At 29.5% G+C, this 24,175-nt stretch overlaps 3 protein-coding genes across 7 annotated transcripts in view; all 3 read right to left on the bottom strand.

The window, feature by feature from the left end:
• The window catches only part of cher (filamin A protein cher), a 51,415-nt gene extending 42,557 nt beyond the window's left edge, over window positions 1-8,858 (bottom strand). For 2 of the 5 annotated variants that reach the window (XM_076623118.1, XM_076623121.1), the window contains exons 1-2: window positions 8,816-8,832; window positions 3,738-4,096 (exon numbers count right to left, since the gene is read on the bottom strand). In XM_076623118.1, the coding sequence (XP_076479233.1) occupies window positions 3,738-4,096; window positions 8,816-8,817 (361 nt within the window). In that variant the 5' untranslated portion in view covers window positions 8,818-8,832. Of the gene's footprint in view, window positions 1-3,737; window positions 4,097-8,695 lie in introns of those variants that run through there. The other 3 variants (XM_076623120.1, XM_076623119.1, XM_033330982.2) reach the window with 2 other exon arrangements.
• A 636-nt stretch (window positions 8,859-9,494) lies between these two features.
• Window positions 9,495-20,106, bottom strand: LOC117155231 (contactin). The gene is made up of 14 exons (XM_033330990.2): window positions 18,934-20,106; window positions 17,341-18,195; window positions 16,884-17,262; window positions 16,707-16,809; window positions 16,100-16,572; window positions 15,707-15,985; window positions 14,993-15,445; window positions 13,745-14,910; window positions 11,725-11,923; window positions 11,393-11,492; window positions 10,727-11,322; window positions 10,386-10,520; window positions 9,987-10,115; window positions 9,495-9,861 (listed from the first exon to the last, which is right to left on the bottom strand). Exons 2-14 carry the CDS (start codon window positions 18,142-18,144, stop codon window positions 9,749-9,751), a joined length of 4,929 nt encoding a protein of 1,642 aa, XP_033186881.1. The 5' UTR covers window positions 18,145-18,195; window positions 18,934-20,106; the 3' UTR covers window positions 9,495-9,748.
• Window positions 20,107-20,228: 122 nt separating this feature from the next.
• Window positions 20,229-24,056, bottom strand: LOC117155238 (1,5-anhydro-D-fructose reductase). Its single transcript, XM_033331007.2, has 4 exons — window positions 23,826-24,056; window positions 21,341-21,508; window positions 20,845-21,198; window positions 20,229-20,768 (listed from the first exon to the last, which is right to left on the bottom strand). The coding sequence occupies exons 1-4, from the start codon at window positions 24,039-24,041 to the stop codon at window positions 20,394-20,396; spliced, it is 1,113 nt and encodes a 370-aa protein (XP_033186898.2). The 5' UTR covers window positions 24,042-24,056; the 3' UTR covers window positions 20,229-20,393.
• Window positions 24,057-24,175: the final 119 nt, after the last annotated feature.

The following is a 24,175-nucleotide window of genomic DNA, read 5'->3' as shown; positions in this document are numbered from 1 at the left end:
TAATGACGAGTATATTTCGAGAAATTATATCAAATGTAGTTCGTATCTGTGTACAGTGTGTTAGGACTATCCAATAAACTCTAGAACATGGAGAAACGTACTATACGCATATGTGTTAGTACACTTAGAATTCGCTTCGATCTCAAATTTCATAACGCAAGAAAACTGATTCCAGTTGGCATAAATAGTACACGAAGATCATTATAAATAGCATATAAAAAATCGTGGCGACAATTGTGGTTTAATTCAATCCTCATTATTCACTTGTTGGCTCGGTGTTTCATCCAAATTTTCATCCAACTCCCAAGTTCTCCCGTTATTATTTGGTAATTATAAATTAGTTGACAGAAGATGTTTATGCGTTTATGGGAAATTTAGATAATGTGCAAGAATTCACATGGCGACTGTACACGATATCAAATGTCTGCTTCTATCCTATTTCTTCAGTTGTAGATCATACAAATCTGAACTTCTATAAGCAGTCTAGAATTAAAATCTAATTACTCATTTTTAGCAATTATGTTTGACAGACGTAAGATGAAGTAATGGACGGAGTCAGCGATGCTTGGAAATCGTCTCCTGCACGAGCTCCTAATGCGCGTTCAATCCATGACGTAACCGGTTAGCCACCAATGACGTCATCGTCTAAACTCGCCGCGGAATACGGTCGAGGAAAACGTCATGGGCACTCGAGAAGAAGCGTGATCGACAACTCAATACATATAAACAGTGGATTTTTTAAGGAATTTCTACGTTTGTATAGAAGATAAGATAATAATACTAATATCTTGCATGTACGCTAATTCTTTCATAGATATACAAATTCATTTCACAAAGAAATTCTAAACTCGCACAAGGAAATACTTTTATGTGATAAAAATATTACTCATTCGATTATTTTTATAAAATTCTTTCAAGTAATTAGAAAGGACAAGTTTCTATTTTCTACTTCATCGCAAAGGGTAGGTGATAAATTTATCTACATCGCAAAGTGCAACAGTAATAGATAAACTATTACTATATATATATATATACGTAGGTAAAACAAAAGAATAAACATAAGAAGAAATCCAGCGCAATGAAAAAAAGTAAATAAGAAGTTTCATTAACAAAAGATTGTCTCCTTTAATATCGTACGATAAAGATAATTATCAGAATGAACAAAATAATTAATTAAAATGATGCCAGAGCAGACGCACTATGACAAATATAAATTTAAACGAATGACTTCAGTACAAACGCGTATTCTACATGAAGTTAAGCGAGTAAAACATTCCATGCCGTGATAACCAGTTGTATTTTAAATTAAGAACGTATTGATAAGTTATAAGACGGAAAAGAATGCCATTATCATTTATCCTCGTGACAGTTATTGTTATGTTTCCACTAAATTAACACATTGTACAATTACAACGAACGAAAAGATTTGTTTTCTGATTTCATTTTTAGTCGATAATTTATAAATATACACACACACACATGATTAAAACATAATTGGTTTAGAATTAAAATGAATTACGTGGACAAGAAGTTTGAAGAGTATTTCTCTCGAAATTTTTTTAATTTTGAGAAAAAACTATCTTATCGGGAGAATGAGTTTGGCATAGGTGTACGCAAACTGAAAGCAAAGATGACGTCCCTTGTACCTGAGCAAATATGACCTTCACCTCATCGTGCGCCTACCTACCTGCCTTCCCGCCTACTTTCCATGTCTCCCTCTCACTCCCTCTTCCCGCTTCCCAAAATCACTTTCAAGAGCAAACTATTTATAGTTTTTAGAATTATTTAGATATATAAAATAATTTACGTACATGAACCAATATACTAATATACTAATATACTAATAAATATGTATGGCTTGATACCTACATATATCAAATCCTTTTATATCTTATAAATACTTAGAAGAGATTAGTCCTTGAAAGAAATGAAAGATTCACGACTATCATAAAGAATGGACGAAGCACGTTTTATATAATTGCTAATTCTCAGAAATATTTAGTGGGTACAGGTAACAAAACTATCGCTATATTCCTATCCTACAGATTTTGAAATATTTCGATAAAGCATCATCGATTCGAGGATCTTTTACTATTCCGTGTAATTATCTCTATTTTATTTTTATTTTAATTATCATATCTTGTTCTACAAAAAATCTTCCATTGAAAAATTTCAATATTCATGTAAACTTTCCTTTCTCTTATGGAACTAGCCGCCACAACCATGAAACTTCTGTATAAATGCTATTCAAGCCACCCGTTAGAGAAACTAAGTCAAATAGAAGCGCAGCTTCATAAAGCGCGAAAGTGTTTTTTACTTCCTTGCAATGAGTCATATTACAAGAAATGTAAATTATATTTTTACGTTATCTCTGTTCATTAATAATTTAAAGTATTTCAAAGAAAATATGTACGTATATTTATCTAACGTGAAATGAACCCCCCCTAACCTAACCCCAACCTAACCCTAATTAGAAATTAATGTACAATTGGTTTTGCTAAACGTTGTTACACCGGGGAAAAAAGGAAAGTGATGACATTTGATAGAGTTAAACAGAACTTGAGATATCCTTTACAATCGTCGATAACAATATGTGTACTATAATAACATTGTCCTCGTTCAAACTTTTATATAAAAAACCATGTTTCTTTCTCTTGCAACACAATTCTCTCTGTGTGTCAAAGGCATATACGAAACATGAAACTATTGTATTTCTTAATATTTTACGTCGATTAATATTTTGACGCGCACAAAATTTTGTAATGACCTGAACAAACCACCGATCACGTAAAAATATTTCTTTTCGTGTTATCACTTCATCGCCAGTCACGTAAGGAGACACGTCTTTTCTACGTTATTAATTAATCGCTGGTCACGTACGACTTCTTTTTAAAAATCTAACTGAGTTTCCAGTTACAATAGCTTTTCGAAAGTGAAATTTTTAGATCGAAATACAAGTTGACAGATGCGACGCGAGATGCCTACGTATATCGACAAAGTCTCAACTCGAAAATCAAAACAAAATAAAACAGTTCACACGGTATTTTATGACATAAAATTAGGAAACTGCAACATCGTACGGCCCGAAACGAGGTTCTAAGCCCTTATGCCCTCCAAAATGTCTCAAATTATTTGTTTCGATCCTCGAGATATGTAAACTTGAACTCCTAACCGATTTTACGACCTCACTATACTATACCTACCTACTTACATCTTGTTTAGTATCATGATTGTAATTGTATATCTCTATCAGCACATTTTTGCAACGGAAGAATAATATATTATTTAATATGTATAAAATCTATCTCCAATATAGTCCAATATAGTAATATTCAACATTAAAAATTAAATGTGGGGAATGAATAAAATTTATACTACCATCGAACAAAATAAATTTGTTAAGAGGACAAACAATAATAATTACATCCGCTTAATTACACCGACATATACATAACAATAACAGTTAAAGTACTGTCAAATATGCTTTACATGTGTACTAGTAAGAATCACTGTATATGTATATTTATACAATGAAAGAAAACTACGTATCACATGTACTCGTTAATTTGATCTATCTCATTTTCTTATTCCTAATTCTTTTTCTTTGCTTTCTTTCCTCTCGGTTCGAAAGGGAAGAAAGAGGAGAGAATGACTCAAACGAATGATATGAACGGAGAAAAAAGCGGAACACAGGGAAGCCTAACTGAAGCAACAAAACACGAGTGTCAGCCACTCACCGATATTAACGATTCTTATTCCCTCGTCGTCCAAAAACTTCAACGCCACCGAAACATTTTCCAATTTCTGTGATCTAAAGACGGGCTTCTGACTATGCTTCGGAAGCTTCTTCTGCGCGAGCACCTCGATCAAACTGATGAGTAGAAGACCGTCGGACAAATCACACTCCAAATCATCGATCTGTCTGTTCACCGTTTTCAGCTTCTCGTTCGCCCATCTCGTAAACGTGTTTTGCTGCGTTCGTTTCCACTGGGCATCCTCCAGCAAATCTTGTTCGAACATGTCGTCGTCCTCTTCCTCTGCGTTCTCGCACTTGACTGACTTATCGTTCTCGCACATTTTATCGGCCGGTTCGCTCCTACGGGATGACATTGGTAATGGTGAGAACGATGGTGGGGAGAAAAGTAGAAAACCTTGTGTGTGTGTTCACACGTTGCTGCTCCGTTCACTCTAATCTCCCCTCTCCTCTTAAACCGAGATGAGCTCGCTATACGCTCTACACCGTGTGTCTTACTCACTTTCTCTCATTTTACTGTATCTTCTCTGATGCATGCACATACTACTTACAGCAGCAAAAGTATCGGTATTACCCATAGCCTTACTTTTCTATGAAGCGTTCTTTTTTTATCAACATCTCAATTTCATTTCTATAGTATCAAGTTTATATGTAGTTATACGAAAGTAATTCTAAATTGTATAAAATTTAGTATTAATTAGTATGTATATGGTAGAATAAATGCAATAGCGTATCAATTGTATCATATAATAGAGAGAAAGAGAGAGTAGAAATTTGTAAATCTGTAATACGTTTCTTTTTGCACGATAATTCTTTAATCAACCTTTGATACTTCGATCATTCAGTTACTGATTATACATCATTTAAAAGATATGTAAATTAAAAGCCAAATCGTAAATTATAGATATTATTATAGCGTTATATAGATAGTACTACGACAAAATAAGTGCAATATAACAATGTTCGTACTGTCTACACGCAAAATATCTTTATCTTAATCTACAAAATTGTACTTCTTAAAATTCGATTTCTTTTGGTCTCCTTATAAGGAATTCCTTTAGAATTCTGTAAAAAATGACTCGCATCAGAATTATTTTAATGAATATGCAATTTAAATAAATGAATTTAATGAATAATGAATATAAAATAATTTATTACAAACTACTAGAAAAATTTATGAAATAATAGAGATATCTACATAATTCTAACATCTGTGTCGAGGGGTCAAAAAATTATTGCCACCGTGTTGTGAGATTCTTGCAACCGTGCAACTTTGGTAAGCAATATTTCTGCTTATTACTTGAAATAACAAAGATATTTGAGATAAATAGAAGTGGTAAATCATTCCATATATCGCACAGGAACACTGCAAAATTTAATCAATACAAATGCTAATTATCCCCATAAAGACACAACGCCGAGTGAAATATTTGTTATAATTTATTATTAGATATTCAGCCACGTAATACGAATTACTATCTAATTCCACATCATATCATGTTAGCGAATTAACAATTAAATAACAATTGCACTGTATATAATTTTCCGCTCGGTACAATTTTAAAGTTTATCCTTGTCAAAGTTACAAAATTAAATAATACAATTTGACGTACAATGAAATATCTATCATACGTAAAACTCGACCCTGATAGTATAATAAAGATAATAATATATAAGATATATAAGGTATATAAGATGTATAAGATATGTGTATTTAACTGTATCTGAATGACCAAAAAGAACTTGAAATTGTGTCGCTAGCGGATAACATCCGATATAGTAAGTATTGCAACACAAAGTCCTTTTGTGGAATAGTCACCTTCTTCTTCCTTTTCGGAAACGATTCCAGTTTTAGCAGCGGACCTTACGTTCCTTTTCAGCCGACTTGCAATCAAGAGTTAGGTCAGTGATTTAACCGCCAAAAAAAAAATGATAATAAATTGATATACATATCCCGTTCAAAATACGAGGTTATGTATTATTTAAAGCAGGAATCGAAATAAATAGCTTCTTCCGTTTTTTTTTTCTTTTTTTAAATTCTGTTGATGTTTCGTTTAAGAAAATATCTGTTCCTGTGGAATCTTTATGGAAAGAAATATTACCCTTAAAAACTTTTTTATAGAGTGTTCTCATGCAACAGATACTTAAGAATCTATAGAGTGAAGGTTTCATGAAAACAAGTTATCTTAGAACGTGTATTAAAAAAGATTTTAAAGATACCAAATCATTAAACGCTAATTTTACTTAATAATGTAACGTCATATCATTCATATGCTTAATGAATAGAAGATATGAAAATCATAGCATGATTAATTCATAGATTCATAAGTATTGGCCAGAAAAGAGAACTTGTCAAGAATAATACTTACTAGTGGATATACATTTTTTACTATGCGGAGAATTGTTTTTAAACTGAATATCATTTGATTGGAGGCGTCGCAAATTATCAAGAGATAATGGAAAATAATAAATTTTCTCGTTTTCTCGTTCGTGGTCGACTTCAAAATTCCCGATTCTAATGCATATTTCATCGGCTGTATGAGGTGACCGCTCGCTCCGACTAGTTTTACCGTGGTAGAAATAATGGCATATAAGTTTCGAAATTTGGCAAGCGAACATCTTCCGAAATACTACTGCATATGATATTGCGAGAGATTATTATACCACCCTATCCTGTTGTCGTTATTAAAAGAAATTCAGCAATTAAAATGACGCATATTACATATTTTGTGTTGATATAAAACGTATAAATAATTCTTTATAATGGTCGATTTTATTGTATGCATGTATTTGGTATTCGAATTGAATGTTTATCAGCAAGAACAAAACTCTTACTCCTGATCCATATTTAACTCTCGTGATTCAATGTCTAAGTAACTGTGACTCATCACACGTTAGTGACGGACCTGTTTATGTAGCCGCGAAATGACGAATGTATAATTGTTAAGAACAGATCTTCGACAAACAAAATAGTTGCTTGTAACATTTGAAATCTACGAAATATATTAATTGGATCGATAAAATCATTTACTTAATTGTCACGTGTGTGATGTTCAAAAAAATGATAAATTTGTTACGAATATTTTGATGGAAACCGCCATATTAAAACGTACATGAACGTACGAATTTGATATTTTACGTACGCTATGTTACCTATGAGAAAAAATTACGGACACGTGAAAATGGAACCTATCTCGTCGATTTCAATGATCTTGAAATATTTTATGAAGGTCAATGTTCTGAGTAATCTTACACAGAACATCCCACGCAACTAGGACAGCTACATCTTTACGAAGACACGTTGTTAAGTTCCTTAAACATGAATGACAGAAAGAATGAAACACCAAAGATTATAAAAAGACACATAACTAGTGTATTAAATAACATAAGAAAAGTATGGGAAAATATTTCAAGTGCTATGGAGAAAATAATTTTGCAAATTCCAAACTCTGACATCTTTTAAATTGATAGTTTAAACGAATTGTGTGTAAAATATAATACATCCAATTGAACTATACTTTCTCTCTCTCTCTCTCTCTCTCTCTCTCTTTCTCTCTCTCTCTCTCATGTATCATATATAAAAATACATGCAATTTTATAAACATCCTGCAATTTCGTTTTAGTTCCGTTCAAGGTAGTTAAGCTAAATTCAATGTCTCATTTACTTAATCGCTAGCAAAGTGAAGCTTGTATTATAAAATAAATCTATAGTATACACTCGCGTACACATAACTTGTAAACGGTATATAACTTACAAGAATGATTAGGATTTCAAATAATTAAAATGTCAATACTATGAGAATAGTACATATATACATGTATATTGTATATGTGTACGTAATACGAGGTTAGGCGTTATTTCAAAGTTTTGTCATTAGGTTCTAGATAATTGTCAAATAGGTAATCTGATCAGTGTAATAGGAAATTAATCAATTCCATGCTAAATTACGATGTGCCTCTTGCAAGTCAGAGCCAAGGTATTTTTAGAGTACGTAGACATACGTGTCTTTTTTCCAAGGTCTAATCTTGTGTGTGTGCAAAAGATAAATTTTATCGTGCGAAATACTGTTCAAGTTAAAAAGTATACAATGTGAGTACATATTTCGTCAAAGTTCACTGAATAGAACAGATTAAAATGAATAGAGAAATAACGTGCATAGACAGTGGCTGTAGAAACACAATCACTGTTCTACGATTAGATAAGACAAATTTTACTGACACTAGTTCCGATTATTAAAAATTAGAAATTGATTAATGGTATTTACTTGTACTAGCAATCGTTTAACTAAAATGCTTTTGTAAAGTTTTAGAAAAATGTTGGTAAGTGACGAGTTATTGTAAATTATTGCACAAAAGATTAGTAATAAACCAAGAGGAACAGGAAAAGAAGAAATTATTATAACATATTCGCAAATTATGCAGTATTAAATAAAGTTTACCACGACGCTACATAATCTTACTTCGTAATTTAAATTGAATCAATCGTTAAAAAATTATACTTTCCAATATCTATTATCTTGCTATTTGTAACGTCAACGAACTTAAAAACCACTGTACGCATTTGTCGCATGTTAATTCTCAATTGTTTCACTCACGTGGCATGCATATCATTTCATATAATTATTTGAAGCATAAATTGCCATTCATGCAATCACTAATTAACAGCGTTTATTAAAACACATAGATAAGAATCTTATTTGCAATCTCTTATTTGCATCTCTTTTGATTGAAGCAGTTTTGATTGAAAGTATCAAATTATGTAGCAAACAAGTAAACACTGGCGTGATAAAGGATGCATCTTCTCCCGTAAATGTAAAAAGCTTTTTAATTGTGACAAAATTTCTTAAAATTATAGAAGAAGAAAATGTATAGAATAAAAGATAATGACTGTTTTTCTTTTCTAAACGATAAACATTGTTAGAAAAATACTTTACACGCTACCTTATTTACAGGATAAAATGGATCTATTAATAAGGTATATATTCGCACTAGTAATTCCCTTTCAAATATGATTCACACTTTTACACTTTTAATATACATTAAAACACAAGCACAATTTACATTTGAACGATGTATTAAAGAGAAGAGACTCTTTGCACTGTTCGATACGATTTAGAAAGGTTTACTGACGTTTACCGCCACCGAATTTGGAAGAGAGGGAAAATGTACCGAACAAACTCCGAGAATAGCTATCCCCTCGTCTTCAACCCTCCCACTCTGGCTAGCAAACTATATATACACACGCCGATCTGTCTGTTTCTCTCGCTATCCCTTTTCCCAATTCCTATTGTCCATTGAAACTTTGCCATTTTATTTAAACCTATTCTTATTACAATATCCGTCGAACTTTAATTTAGTCTAATGGCATCATCAATATTTAATAAATACTTATAGAGTAGTCGTCCTCTTTCTAACGATAAGAACATTCCTCTATCAGATATAACAAATTTTGAAGTAGAGATATAAAAAACTACATATGTTATAATCATAAAAGACATGTTTAATGAATCTTATAAAATTATAAAACAATATAAAATTAGCTTATTTTAAAAGCATCTATATAAACATATTCCATTTATTTATTTATTTATTTATTGAAAATGTATAAAATATATGCAATAAATTAATAATACTTGTTTAAGGGTATTAATAAATAAATTGATAAGACTATTTATTAACGAGAACAGAGAAAACACCTACAACAGAAGGAATACGATGTAATAATGAAGGGAAAACAATATTTTGGTATTAATAATAATAAAATATTTAATTCAGTTATCGAAAAAACAAACCACTCGTTTCGCAGAAACGTAAAAAAATACAAATTAAAAGATTACTTAAATAATTTATAAGCAATAAACTAAAATAAACCATATTATGTTAAAAAAGAAATAGAAAAAGTAGTCTTTGATGTGTTGATATTATCTAGATATATGTACTTGAAGCAAAAATTCCCAGTCTTAATAGACTTAATACACAAGAATGTTACCAAACTTATGTTTTTACTGAAGAAACTGCTTTTTTTGCAGCCTCATCTAAATCATTTGCTGTAACAATTGATAACTTGCTCTCTGCAAGAAGTTTCTTTGCTTCTGTTACATTAGTACCTATTTTAAAAACATAGTGAACATTATTAAATCATATAACAATAAAAATAAATAAATAGATAAATAGATAATATTCTATAACTTCTGTAACAAAATTACAAAGTAAATAATAACGAAATAATTACCTTCTAGTCTAACAACTAATGGAATTTTAAGCTTTAAATTATGAGATGCCGCAATAATTCCTTTTGCTATTGTAGCACAATTTACAATACCTCCAAATACATTTACAAGAATAGCTTTTACTTTTGGATCTAGAGATATCAAACAGAACATTTAAAGTTATTTTTTTCGAAAATATGTGAATATAATTCACAGAGATAATATATCTGATAAAATCATTAATTAAATTTCTTAAAGAAATATGATAAAATCATGGAAACACATTACACAAATCACATTCACAAGTTTAAGAGATCTATTCAGGCCATTATGTTACATATATAAAAAATAGGAAAACTTCAATTTCTTTTTTTTTTTCGATTTTTCGACTTTCCTACGAGTCTATTATAGTACATACATACCTTCACTAAGAATTCTAAATGCTTGATAAACCTGATCCTCTTTAACGCTTCCACCCACATCCAGAAAATTTGCTGGTGATCCACCATTTAATTTAATTATATCCATAGTAGCCATTGCCAAACCAGCACCATTGACTAAATATAATATATAATTTTGAATTTTATGTTAATTAAGAAGAATAATAATATTCTGTTCAAAATACTTTACATAAATTTTTATGAATTAAAAATTAAACAATGATTATTTCAAAAATTATTCCTTCCTTTTATATATATATATATAATATAGTAATCTATAATATATAGTATAGCAAATATTATTACCATATTATTAAACATACCCAAACATCCTATGTTGCCATCCATACCAATATAATTCAAATTGAAACGTGATGCATCTGCTTCTCTAGGATCTTTTGTACCACTGTCTTCTAAAGCAAATAAATCTTGTTGCCTAAATTCAGCATTATCATCAAATGCTATTTTTGCGTCTACTGCTATAACTTGCTTATCTATAGTTTCAACCAATGGATTAATTTCAACTTGTAAAGCATCAATATCTACAAATAGTTTCCACAAATTTTTTAATTCAAATATTGCTTTCTGTTGTATTTCTGAATCCACAAAACCAAGAAATATGCTAACATCTTTGGCTATCTCATCATCAATGCCATAGTATATGTCAAGAGGTACTGTTTTTATTAATTCTGGATTCTTTTCAGCAACTGTTTCTATATCCATACCACCTGATGGTGAAGCTATTAATACAGGACCATTGTGTTGTCTGTCCATAAGAATACAAATGTATGTTTCACGTGCAATATTTACAGATTCTGCTATCATAATTTTTTGTACCAATATACCATCTTTTGAAGTTTGTTTTGTAATAAGACGGTGACCTAACATATTTCTCACAACATCTATGACAGCTTTATGACTATTAAAAAATATACAATAATAAATAATACACATACTTTTGTATTATGTATCATACCATCTACACTTACTCTTTTGTAAGATGAACACCTCCTTTGAAACCATTATCAAACCATCCTTTCCCACGACCACCAGCTAGTACCTGAGCTTTTATAACATACTCATCCGCACCTATAAAAGTAAATCAAATTGCAACAGCTTCATTTAAAAACAGAAAGAATGAAACATATCTATGTAACTAATAATAATAGAATGTTATAAGATTGAACTAATAAAGAATTAAATTTTGATAAATTAAAATGCTACAATCACATCTGTATCAATAATTTATTATACCTTTATACAAATGATAATTAAATAAACAAGTAAATTAGATATAATAGAAATAGGGAAAAATACCAACTTATTTTTTGTAAAGCAGAATTCGCTTTAGTTAGATCATCCACAATAGCAAAATTTTGTACAGAAACTCCACAATCTCTTAGGAGTTCCTTACTCTGATATTCGAGTAGATTCAAGCTTCTCGTTTGTTTAGTATTAAATTTTAAAATTTTATTCAACACTTGACTTGGACATAACTTTCGGTTTGTAAATCGTAACATGTTTAACTTTAAAAATAAAACTTTATAAAATAGCAATGAAAAATGTTCTTTATGAAATCCTCAAGACTATTCACGATTCTCAGCCACCGGCATTAATTTAAGATACAATTTATCTCTACAGAATATGTTTACAACAATTCTTTACAAAATAGGAATTATCATTTGTATCTTAAAAGTAATCATCGGTTTCTAAAATTAAACTATATGGACATTATCTTAAGTATATCTACAATTATCTCTTATAACCTCTATATTAAACTAAATCTGTATGTATTGACAATAAACTGATATCTACTACCAAACTACTTTATCTGCTACTACGTATGTATATATAATATCTATCCAAAATATTTTATAAAAAATGAAATACGTGATATTTAAATAATGAAATATAAACTTTTTATTATTTTAATCCTCGCAATATATGTAATATTTTTAATATTCAGATTAATCAATTCAAATATTAGATTTAAACTAGCTAATTATCTTTTTAATAAACCAAATAAAATAATTCTAACTTTTTTATTTGAATTTTATTTCGATGTCTTTAGAATCATTAGTAATTTATACTTATACTTTTAATTTAAAGATGTATATATATAGTTCTAATTATAGAAAATATTCTCCACAATTTTAATTTTAGTCTGGTTATTAATAAAGGATAAGGATAAACTGATTTTTCTTGTAAAAACATATATAAGATTTTATTTATTATTAATGTATTAGTATAAAAAGGTATGTATTCTATTTTCACGAATTAAACATTCTTACATCAATAAGTTATAGCTACCAAAATTTATTATTTTGTATAATTTTAATTTTCCGAGTTAAATAGGATTATACAAATAATAAACTTTTTACATAATTGAGTAACAAATTTTTATGCATTATGAGATTTTTTTTAACGAAGATTTTTATTATTGTCTATACAAGAATATAATATTAAAAAATATTAATATGATAATTATTATTTACACATTATTTGGATATTTATTCATGGACGGATAAACATGATTTCTTGTATAAAAAATTCTTAAAAAATCATTTGTTCATAATATCATAAAGTCTAAATAATTTAGAAGAACAATATTAATTTATGTAAAAATTTGTATGTTATATTTTTATAATAAATTATTTTCAAGAGAAAAGTGACAAACTCTTCTTTTTTGCAAAAATAACATTAATTCGTATAGGCACCCTTGTCTACAAAATGGTTCTGCTTAGTACTTAAGTACTTTCAGTACTTATTTTATTTTTCTAATAAAATGTATTTGTACCACTTTTCCATTAAGCTTTCCATTACTTTTATTCTTAAAAGAACAAGTACTTGTTAAAAGTATTGAGATTTCACTTTATATTTCACATTCATATTCATATCAACATTATCATACTAATGTCATAAATATTTTATGAAAATCATCTACTGTCTATTTAATGTAAAACTTACTAAATATTACAATAAACAGTATTTTGTTCAAAGTGAACTCTTTAACTTTAATGTGTTACAGTATTTGTAAAAGTTTTGGATATGATTAATATTGTCTAGCAATGTTAGATCTGGTTAGAAAATAATTAAATAATAATGGTATCATAATTTGCACAAATATTTCTCAACAAATTAATGATTTGAAAACAGCAAATTATACTGGTCTATTTCTATCTTTTCATAAAAATATTTCATACACACGCGCGCGCATACACATACGTATTCTCTCTCTCTCTCTCTCTCTTCTCTCGCGTTCAATTTCTTACTAACAGTTTAGTAAATGTGTGATATATCAAAAGTATCTTATACTCATACTATATGTATTCATAAATTCTCAATAATAATAACAATGATATACCTAAAGCAGCATCCAAAATTTTATTACCAGCACTGCTTCTGAAAGCAGCTGCGTCGCCCATTTGGAATGTATGAGTTGGACTCGACATTCGTCCATCTCCTCCATTGCTAAATGCAAGTACACGTAAGTGGTATGCCTTTCCAGGGCTGAGATTTGTGATATAAGCTTCTAATTTCGAGCCACCTGGTATAATAGTATCATTCGCGGTGCTCATATCTTGGTCTAGCTCCCAAACACGTATTTTATAACCTATTAATGGTTCTTCTTCTAAACTTGGTTGTACATAACGCCAAACAACCCGAACTGTTGAAGGATTTACTCCATATACATTGACAGAAGATGGTGGTTTTTGCGGTGCTTTACGGAAAGTTCTTTCTAAATATCGTTCGCTTTCAGGACCTTCTCCCGCAGAATTATATGCCATGACTTTAACATAGTAATAAGTATCAGGTTGCAAACCAACTACAAGAGCCCAAGGTCTTGCACTTCGAGATAAGTAATATACTGCATCTTCCTCTTTATTACTTTCCTTCCAATACTTTATTCTATGGCCTATTAATTTGCCCCGTATCCTTTCACGTGTCTGTTCAATTGGCAACCAACTAACTTTTAAGCTAGTACTATTGTAGCCATGTGCTACAACTTGCTGTGGAGCTACTTGGGGCATATCTTCAGCACTAAATATCGTAACTGCATTAGAAATTGGTCCAAAACCTAATGCATTAGCAGCTTGGACTTTAACTTCGTATTCTGTGTAATAATATTGTTGTTGTATCTGAACAACACTTCTCCCAGCATTACCATAGTCTTTCAAAGATAATGACTGAAACTCGGTTTCATGATACTTTTGACGCCAGAAAACTTTGTAGTAGATTCCTGGACCATTTTGTTCAGATGATGGTAAAGGATCCCATGTTATTGTAAGATCTCCGATTTTACCTCCTCCTCCGCCTATGTTGGATGGAACTTTTGTTGGTTTATCAGGTGGTGTACTGTACTGTGGGGAGGGTGATGATGGTAAACTGTATCCTAATTCATTAAAAGCAGATACACAGAACTCATATGTAGTATAAGGATTTAAAACATTCTCCAAATAAGCCTCTTTTCTACCATTATATCTATCTACTTCAACAGCAGTTATATCTGAAATAACATTTATATTATGTACGTTTTTATTGAAAAAATCTATGTGATCAAAAACCATAAATAATTTTATTATACATACTTTCTATGATATTAGACCATGTGTGATTCCAATTTGTTCTTGCGCTTACAGTATACATAGTAATGGGTTTGCCATTAAAAGCACCATCAGTCCAACGTAAAGTTGTAGAAGTTTTTACAATATTTACAACTTGTACACCACCAGGTGGTCCTGGTGGTCCCTCTATTGTAACTGTCGTTTTACTAGAAATTTCGCCTACTGCACTTTTAATTATGCATTGATATTCTCCTGCTTCTGCGAATGTAGCGTTTATTATATTAAGTTCTTCTCCGTCAATATGCAATCTAGGATTATTTATTAAATCCTCGTCTCTGATACGTAAACCATTATGTTTCCAAATATAAGCTACATCTAGCATTTCATCAACTACTTCCCCCATGCAACGCAGTGTTTGATTTTGCATCACTGCACTTGTAACATGTTGTGGTAACTTTTCAATAAATTGTGGACCACCTTTGATTTAATAAAAATCGATATCTTAAATACAATTCAGTAAAACTATAGTTTTATCGAATGTTCGTGAAATCATAGAATCCCGTTATCAGAAAGGAGGATGATTCTCCACGCAAATATAAGTTTAAAATATAAAGTTTTTTTATTTGGAGCTCTATTTCCGAAAAAATTGATTTTGAAAATTCGTCAAGTATGTCTGGTTTGATTTAATCTACGTTCGATTTCATGAACACTCGTATGTAATGAAGTATATTGTCTTACGTAATACTATTAATCGTCCACGAGTGTCATCGCTTCCATATTGATTTGTTGCAGTGCAAATGTATGTGCCTTCATCATCCCTTGATACTGGGCTAATTATTAGATTACCAGTTTCTAAAATTCTACGTCTACCACCAGAACCAATCACATTTCCATCTTTCTTCCAGACAAATTTTGGTCTAGGTGCAGCTTCAGGATTACAGAATATTGTGACATTACCTTTTTCTGCTGCGTAAGTCTCGGGTTCCATAGGCCGTTTTTTAAAAGATGGTTTTAATGCTAAAATTTTGGAATGATATTTAAAAATAATAATTTTTGAATATGAGTCTTTTTTTAAAACATTACACACACATTTCATTTCTATCGAAACTATATATCTAAATAACAACTTACATAAAATTCGAAGTTGTGCAGATGAATACTTTGTTTTTAACTGATTTCTTGCACGACATTGATACATAGCTTGATCTCGCTCTGGATCTAAATATTTTATACTTAAGACATTATCTTGTATAGAATATCGATCTCTATCTTGTGAAGGAAGTGTTTCCATATTTAACATTTCACCATTTCTAAACCAACTATAAGAAACATCTGGTATTCCAAATGCTTCACAAGTCCAAGTTAACTCTCCTCTATTATCCATATGTTTATCTACTAATGGAATTGTAAAATTCGGAGCTGCTTGAATAGTTAGTCTTACAGAATTTTCAATTGCTGATCTGTCATTATAAACTCTACAAGTGTACTCTCCTTGATCATCAACATGTACTTTTGGAATTATTAATACTCGATTATAACTAGTTGTGTATGATCCACGTGGCAGTGATGCACCTCTTCTTGTCCAATTGTATGATGGAATTGGGCTATGTTAAATTGAAAAATGTATTATGTAATAAAATTATATACTATTTTACACAATAATAACAATTTACTAACTTAAATATTCTAAATTACCGGATGATATAGTAAATTTATTTTGAGATACAATTAAACTTACTATCCAAATGCAACACATTCAAGTCTAACTTCCTCTCCTGCAATTGGAGCATCTGGAAATGCCTTTGGAAAATTACCAGAGAACTTTAATTGTTGGAAGGAGGCTGAAAATGAAGAGATTCATCAAAATATAAAATACTGACTGAAAAAATGAAGACAATTAAAGGAATATAATTACAATGTGAGTCAACCCTCAAAGGGAAAAATGGCCCATTACGACCAGTATCAGAGGCAACACTTTGAACATTACAAGAATAATTGCCACGATCAATCATTTCCAATGCAGAAAAATAAAGTGCCCCATCATGAGAAACAAAAACACGTTTATCTTCTTCCACAAAATTGGGGAAATAGTCACGTGCCCAATAATATTTGACTCCTGGAAAATGTTGTGGTGGATCACAATATACAACTTTACCCCAATTTTGTTCTCCACGTTCTTCTGAACGTTTTAAATTAAATTCCAATATATACCCAAATGACAGTTCCACACTTTCAGATATAATTGTACCAAATTTATTGGTTGCTTTACAGTGGTATGAACCTCTGTCTTCTGTCTAAAAACAATAAATTAGTGTCGTATAAATAACATTTTCTTTTAGTATATAATGATTATAATCCAAGATATTATTTACCTGATCAGGTTCATAAATAATTAAAGTGCCACCACTGATTGTATATCTATTATTATTTAGTGGATCTATTTTTGTTGCAATGAGTCTGTCATTCTCATAATCTTCTTTGAACCATTCATATGTTGGTGCAGGATAACCACCTGCTAAGCAACTCAGTGCAACATCATTGTTTATTTTTCTTTTTGACAGATCAAATACTTTATCAGTAGGTTGCTTGATAAAATATGGCCCTCTAGGAATTTCACGAGGATTATCAATTTCAATACCATATTGATAAGTACGATCATCATCTACTAAGTTATGCAAATTAGAAATTGGTGCTTCACAAATGTATAAGAACCTATCTCTACCATTTACTTTTTCCAGTCCCCATCGTTGTAAATTATTATGATAAGAATACACTAAATAATCTCCTCCAAGTGTATTATCAACTGGTTCAGGTAAAAATGCATTTTCCATATTTAATAATTGAGTATTATCAGCTTCATTTATCCAATTTCCATTTTGATATTTTATACCAGTATACCATTTATGATGTTGTGGATCTTGCCATAATAAATGATATAATATAAATCCATGTTCTTCTAAGGAATTAATTGTAGTAAGATCACTTTGATAAGCTTCACAATTTTTTTTAGCTTCTTGTCTGTCCCTAATAGGACTCTTTATGAAACGGTAACATGATTCTTGAAATTTTATCCAATGTTGTGGACACTGATATTGTTCTCCATATAAGACATTTTGTGCAAATGTATAACTTGTTACAATAAGAATGTATGTTATAATCTCTGATACACAATACATTATTACTTCAATATAATTGAAAGATTATAGATTTATCAAATTAATGGTAATCTGAAAAAACATTACATATTCTATTATAAATAAAATCATTACATATTCTTTTTAAGATCAAATGTAATAAGTGATTAAGTGATTAAACATAATGCATCTGTCAATCAAATGACTTTTGTAATATTTGATCTTTTTTATAATAAATACAAATACTATCAAGGAAAATGTGTATTAATTTTTATATTATTAATCATTTCTCACCTCACTTTAATATAATTTATATTAATTATGACAAAAATAATATAAATAATTTAAGAAAGAAATTAGCCGTTTTGATGAAGAACAATGTTGAAAGAACTTAATTACATATAAAAGCATATTATATTTGACCATATAAGCTAGGGAGTGGCACTATAATCTTAAAGTAATTTAATATAATACTTAATGTAGTTTAGACCTTTGCCTTTTAAAACTGTATTACTATTTATTATTTATCAGCTTTAATTAGTTTCTATTTACGTATGAAACACTATGATTTGTTATTTAATAATTGTAGAAATTAGCGTCTTTACTGTTGACACAACACATGAATAAATGTAAACCTTAATACAATAGATACATGATGTCAAAATTATGTTTCAGGAAATTACCATAAATTGTAATTTAAAATATAAAATCAAAATGAAACAAAATAAAACGATTTATTACATAAACTTTAATATAATAAATATTTTGTTACACATACATAATTAATTCACACAACACAATAATAGATATCCTATTTTACTGAGAACAAACCTTTAGTACATACGCTTCGATCCATTACTAATAAGGGTGGGGTCCTTTATCAGAGATGAGCAGGGCTATTGCCGACGCAATGTTAAAAAGGTCAGCCAAGAAATAGATACAAGGAATAAGAGTCTCCAGCGGCTAGCGGTTGAACTATACGCACATTTGATCTCTAGTACTCTTTGTAGAAGAAACGTACATATGCACGGTGAGCAGGGAAATATTTCAATTATTAGCGAAGGAAATTTTTCTAAATAGAGATAATATCATATTGTCAAAATTGTGTCACTTCCTTTAATCACATTCTTTATTATGTTCTCTTGATAAAACATCCAAATTGTGGCGAGAAATTCCTCCGAGAAACAGAAAATTTTAATTTCCGAAATCCTGAGAATCTGATGTCAGTTCCTCTAATGCTATGTTCTCCTGATAAAAAAAAAACTGCTATTTTTATTTTTATATTCCGCTAAGGAATGCCTCCTAATTTTAAAAGATTTAAACGCTTTGTTTATTTATAAAATAAGATTGTATTATTCATTTCAATTCGCAAGTTTACAATATTTCGAAACGAACCTATTTCCCTCTCACCTCGATGCCGTGTTTATGCACGTTTCTCTCAGCAAAAGCACCTGTGGAGAAATGTGTGTATAGTTCGGTTATTTAACCACTAGAGGCGGCAATTCATGGAGCGTACTTTTGGCTGAGTTTCACCCATGCACATTGGAAATCTCCCTACTCCTCTCTGGTTTCACACTAATTTACACAGCTGCGCCCCATTCTACTTACATGCTACCGAAGAACAATATTGTTTGTTTATAGATAAGATTATTTATATTGTCTGGTTCCTATCTTTACTAACACCAGGGATCTTTTATGCATTTTACAATCACGTGTTTTCTCTTTTCATATTTAATTGACACACGCTTCATTCAATTATTTAAACCATATTGTCTAATCAAGGTTAATACATTTCAAATTTTTCATTTCGAAGTACAAGACTCGTATAACACGTAACTAATACTATGTTATTGGTTTTCTCAAATAGGTGCCAGTAGTTTATTTTACTTGTGAGTAAAGTTTAAAAAATATTATTGTAATGCTTCAAGGAAGATAAATTACACACGGTTCTTTTCTTTTCCATGCGTTTCGTAGTAACATTTTTTTCGATTTAGGGTACACTTTTTCACTGTTTAAGATGTTTTCTTTTATTAGGATAAAAAATTGATTTCATTGATGTAACATTGATGGTATTGATTTCATTTTAGATAATAAGAATAAAGCAAAAAGAAAAAAGAACAATGCAGTGAGAGCAGAAATAAAGATATATTTTTTTTTAATACATATATTTATAGAAATTTGAAACATACTCAGGCAATTAAAAATATTTATTTCTATAAAGTTACTATTTTTGCGTATAGTAAATATATATTGCAGTGTACATATTTAAGTCATACGAATCTACGAAAGGTTTAAAAAGGAAACTCAGGATGATTCCTTACTCCCTTAAAAAATTCAAAATCACAAATTCTACCAGATTCACCAAGATCGAGATTTTTTAATTTCTGCATGTCCTCTGGTTTAAGTTTCCAATCGAATAGTTCTTTATTTTCCTTAATTCTTTGAGGGTTTGTACTTTTAGGGATAACTACGATTTCGTTTTGTATAATGAATCGCAATAAAATTTGTGCAGGTGATTTTTTGTACTCTTTTGCTATTTTTAGTACTACATCGTTTTGTAACATATCTGGGATTTTTTCCGTTCTATTTAGTAATTTAACAAGACTGCGCGAACCAAGCGGCGAATAGGCTGTTATAAAGATGTTTTCCTCTTTACAATACTTTGCCTGTAAAATATTATTTTATTTTATGTCAAATAATTTCGTAATAAAAAGAGTGTGTTTAAAGAAAAAAGCATCTTACCAGTTCTTTCTGTTGGAAAAAAACATGTAATTCAATTTGCAGCATTGATACTTTTACTTTTGCATTTTTTAAAATTCGTTTGATTTGAGGGATATTAAAATTTGATAGCCCAATTGCTTTAGCTCGTCCGCATTCTACTTGTTTCTCCATTTCAGCCCAAACTTTTACATGATCTGTGCTAAGATCAAGTAATATTTGTCCATTTTCATCCTTAGGATGTAAATCTTCCCCAACTTTCTTAAAACCGAATGGAGTGTGAACCAAATATAGATCTACATATTCTAACTGCAAATCTTTTAAAGATCTTTTTATCCATGTTTCAACATCTTCTGGTCTATTTCCGACACAAGGAAGCTACAAGTGTAAAAAATAATTTTTACTGATCCTTTATGTCTCAATATTATTTTTAACAATTTCGTTAATATTTTCTCCATCCAATTATATTACAATAAATATTTTCATGTAAATACGACGTTAGATATATAGCTGATATTACCTTCGTAACAATGAAAATGTCAGATCGTTTAATTCTTCCAGAATCAAACCATTTTTTAAGAACGTGACCAATTACTTTTTCATTTTCATATACTGGTGCTGTATCGATATGTCTGTATCCTGCCTCTAAAGCAATGTTCAGTGCGTCCTGTAATTCTTCTTCACTTGCCTAAAACATTATAACATGCTTTTTAAATCATTAGGAAATATAACTTTGTAGGAGAAGTATTTTTTTATTAATTAAATTATATATAGCATTTAAGCGTGATAATACCTAAGATGCAGAAATAACTAATTATCAAGAACCGAATCCCACTTATGAGATAGAAATTCATTAATAATTATTTTCCTTTCCCGCGATAACTGTTTAAATGAAATTATACAATTTGTAAAAAAGATAACTAAAACAATATTGATGTATTTATGTTCAATTTACATTTTATCATGTAGTTTTATCATGTAGTTTATAATGTAGTCAAAAGAACTAAAGCTAGTATATTCTTGTACATAATTGTTATTAAAAATATTGAATATTCAAACTACTTATAAATATGATTTCAAAGGTTTGTATGCTATTACGTTACGGTTGAATGTTTCTGGGCAATCGCTATTTCATATAGTATGTACCACGGCTATGTACATAAAGAGATATGTATATAGTATTCCATATAAAAAACTAAACGTTACCTTCGTTTTTCAGAGAAACATTACAAATATAAGAAATTGCATATGTACTATTGTATTGATTTTAAGATACTATAAAACCTTTTTCTCTATCATTTTTTATACATATTTGTAAAAAGCCGCTAGTAGTAATACGAATATTCTGTGTATGTGTAGATATTTTATATTGTTTTTAAGTCCTTGTAATAATTTGTTTATTAAAAGATCGGAATATCATATATGTTTGTATCCATTTCCTCGACAGTTTTCAGTCAACGTAAATGTACGGTCACTTTAATTAAAATAAAACGTCGAATCGGTATTTAGATAAATAATTTAAGTAATTTATGTATTTTGATAATGTGGTCATTATGAAAATGGTGTTCGACAAAGCTGTATCATGCATGCGCACAACTATCATTTGTGTTCAATCTAGTGTTCTGTCATACATGTATGACTAAACTAAATATTTCCTGTAAAAGTTATGTTCTTGCATTTTATTTAAATTTTACGTAAAAAGTGATCTTTCTTTCTTTCTAAGACATGAACTAATCAAGATTATAACTGTGTAAAAGAAATATGTAACCTGTTACTAGGTATAGTATTATTACGTTTTACTTATTCTTTTAACAAAATTAATATAAATATTAGTAGACTATTTTTACAGCTTATTCTAACTATTGCTATAAAAATATTGGAGATTAAGAGAAATAAAGCTTTTAAAATTGAATGTATAAATTAGCGATACTTGTGCTTTAGAATGTGAGGTTAGAAACTATACTAATTATATGTATATATAACTTATGAGTACTTTTATTGAAGTTTCTACAGTGTAATAAGTTGAAATTATGTAGCTATTAATAATAAATATTTAATAAAAACTATATGTTACTGGTCTTAATTTTAAATCAAATCTATGCATATGAACATACTATAACATGTGAGATTATTTAATTGCATGGCGATATATATATATCTTTTTTTTAATTAAAGTTGTATGTATAGTTATTTGTATTCTATCTTTCTTAAGGCATTTGTAAATATAATTTTGATATTCCTGTTTTAATCAAAGATATGTGGGACATCAAAAAGATATAAAATATTCAACTCAAATAATTTTGTCAAGATACATGTGTAAATCAATTCTTCATTCTTTTGTTATATATATTGATATGTCATATTAAAAATTTATGATTGTATTAGAAATTTTTATTACCATATTAGGATAATGATATATTTTGATCCACATTTTCATAATTAAATAGAAAACATTTGCTATTACTATTATATTCTTGAAAAAAATATTACACTTTAAATCAAGCAAGTTGATACATAGATCTATGTTAAATCTTCATTTACACAATTAATTTATATAATACCACAATACACATATACAGTCATGAATACACAATAAAATGTTGTATCTTTGTTATTGTAATGCTTTATACAATAATAACATGACATAGGTACTATTCGAATTAACAGTTTCCATAGTTTTGAGATTAAATCTTCATATATGTAATTTGTAATCAAACTTTTCTCACTTAAAGAATAGTAGATTTTATAAAATTTAATATTAAATAGAGGAATTATTACATAGGATTGTAAATTAATGAAATTAAATTTACAGACTGTAAAAGAAGTATTTCATTAAGAATAAAATTATATACAACGTTTAAAAATTAATCGTAGCGAATGGTACGAAAGTATATCTGTACATTTTAATATTTGATACATTAACGTTTGTGTTTGAGTATTTAACGACAGTATTGTATAAAAAATAATTTTCTTTACAAAAACTTTTTATTTTACAACAAGTTTACCTGCCATGTACCAAAACCGACTATTGGCATTAAGTGTCCATTCGGAAGCAAAATAGTGCCGTTCTCCATTGCTTGTGTACAGTAGCAACTTTGTAGAATAACTGAATAACTGTAATACCGATTCCAGTTTCTTAAAACTAACTTGACTTTCTCTTTAAGCATGTGTACACAATCGTATACAACCTTGATCAGGCAGGCATGCAGTAATTGCGGCATTTTCCATTCTTTATTAGTTTTAACTTTCAAGGTTAATTGTTTATGTAATCATTCTTAAAAGAAATGTATTCACATTTTTACATACATATCGAACACTGTATGTTATGATTAATTCTGGTAACGATAAAACAATA

The sequence above is a fragment of the Bombus vancouverensis genome, chromosome 12, assembly GCF_051014615.1.
Source record: "Bombus vancouverensis nearcticus chromosome 12, iyBomVanc1_principal, whole genome shotgun sequence".
Lineage (NCBI taxonomy): Eukaryota > Metazoa > Arthropoda > Insecta > Hymenoptera > Apidae > Bombus > Bombus vancouverensis.
Note: the sequence above shows the minus strand (reverse complement) of the source record. Positions and strands in the feature narration are given on the sequence as shown.

What these genes read in the sequence shown, in the direction of transcription:
- LOC117155231 (XM_033330990.2), bottom strand. Translation starts at nt 18,144, where the DNA reads ATGTATTGTGTATCAGAGATTATAACATACATTCTTATTGTAACAAGT. An exon ending in TTTGAGGGTTGACTCACATT is followed by an intron (nt 16,810 to 16,883) that starts GTAATTATATTC and finishes CTTCATTTTCAG; the next exon opens with CCTCCTTCCAACAATTAAAG. An exon ending in ATTTAGAATTCTTAGTGAAG is followed by an intron (nt 10,116 to 10,385) that starts GTATGTATGTAC and finishes TGATATCTCTAG; the next exon opens with ATCCAAAAGTAAAAGCTATT.
- LOC117155238 (XM_033331007.2), bottom strand. Translation starts at nt 24,041, where the DNA reads ATGCCGCAATTACTGCATGCCTGCCTGATCAAGGTTGTATACGATTGT. An exon ending in TCGGTTTTGGTACATGGCAG is followed by an intron (nt 21,509 to 23,825) that starts GTAAACTTGTTG and finishes ATAATGTTTTAG; the next exon opens with GCAAGTGAAGAAGAATTACA. An exon ending in ACATTTTCATTGTTACGAAG is followed by an intron (nt 21,199 to 21,340) that starts GTAATATCAGCT and finishes TTACACTTGTAG; the next exon opens with CTTCCTTGTGTCGGAAATAG.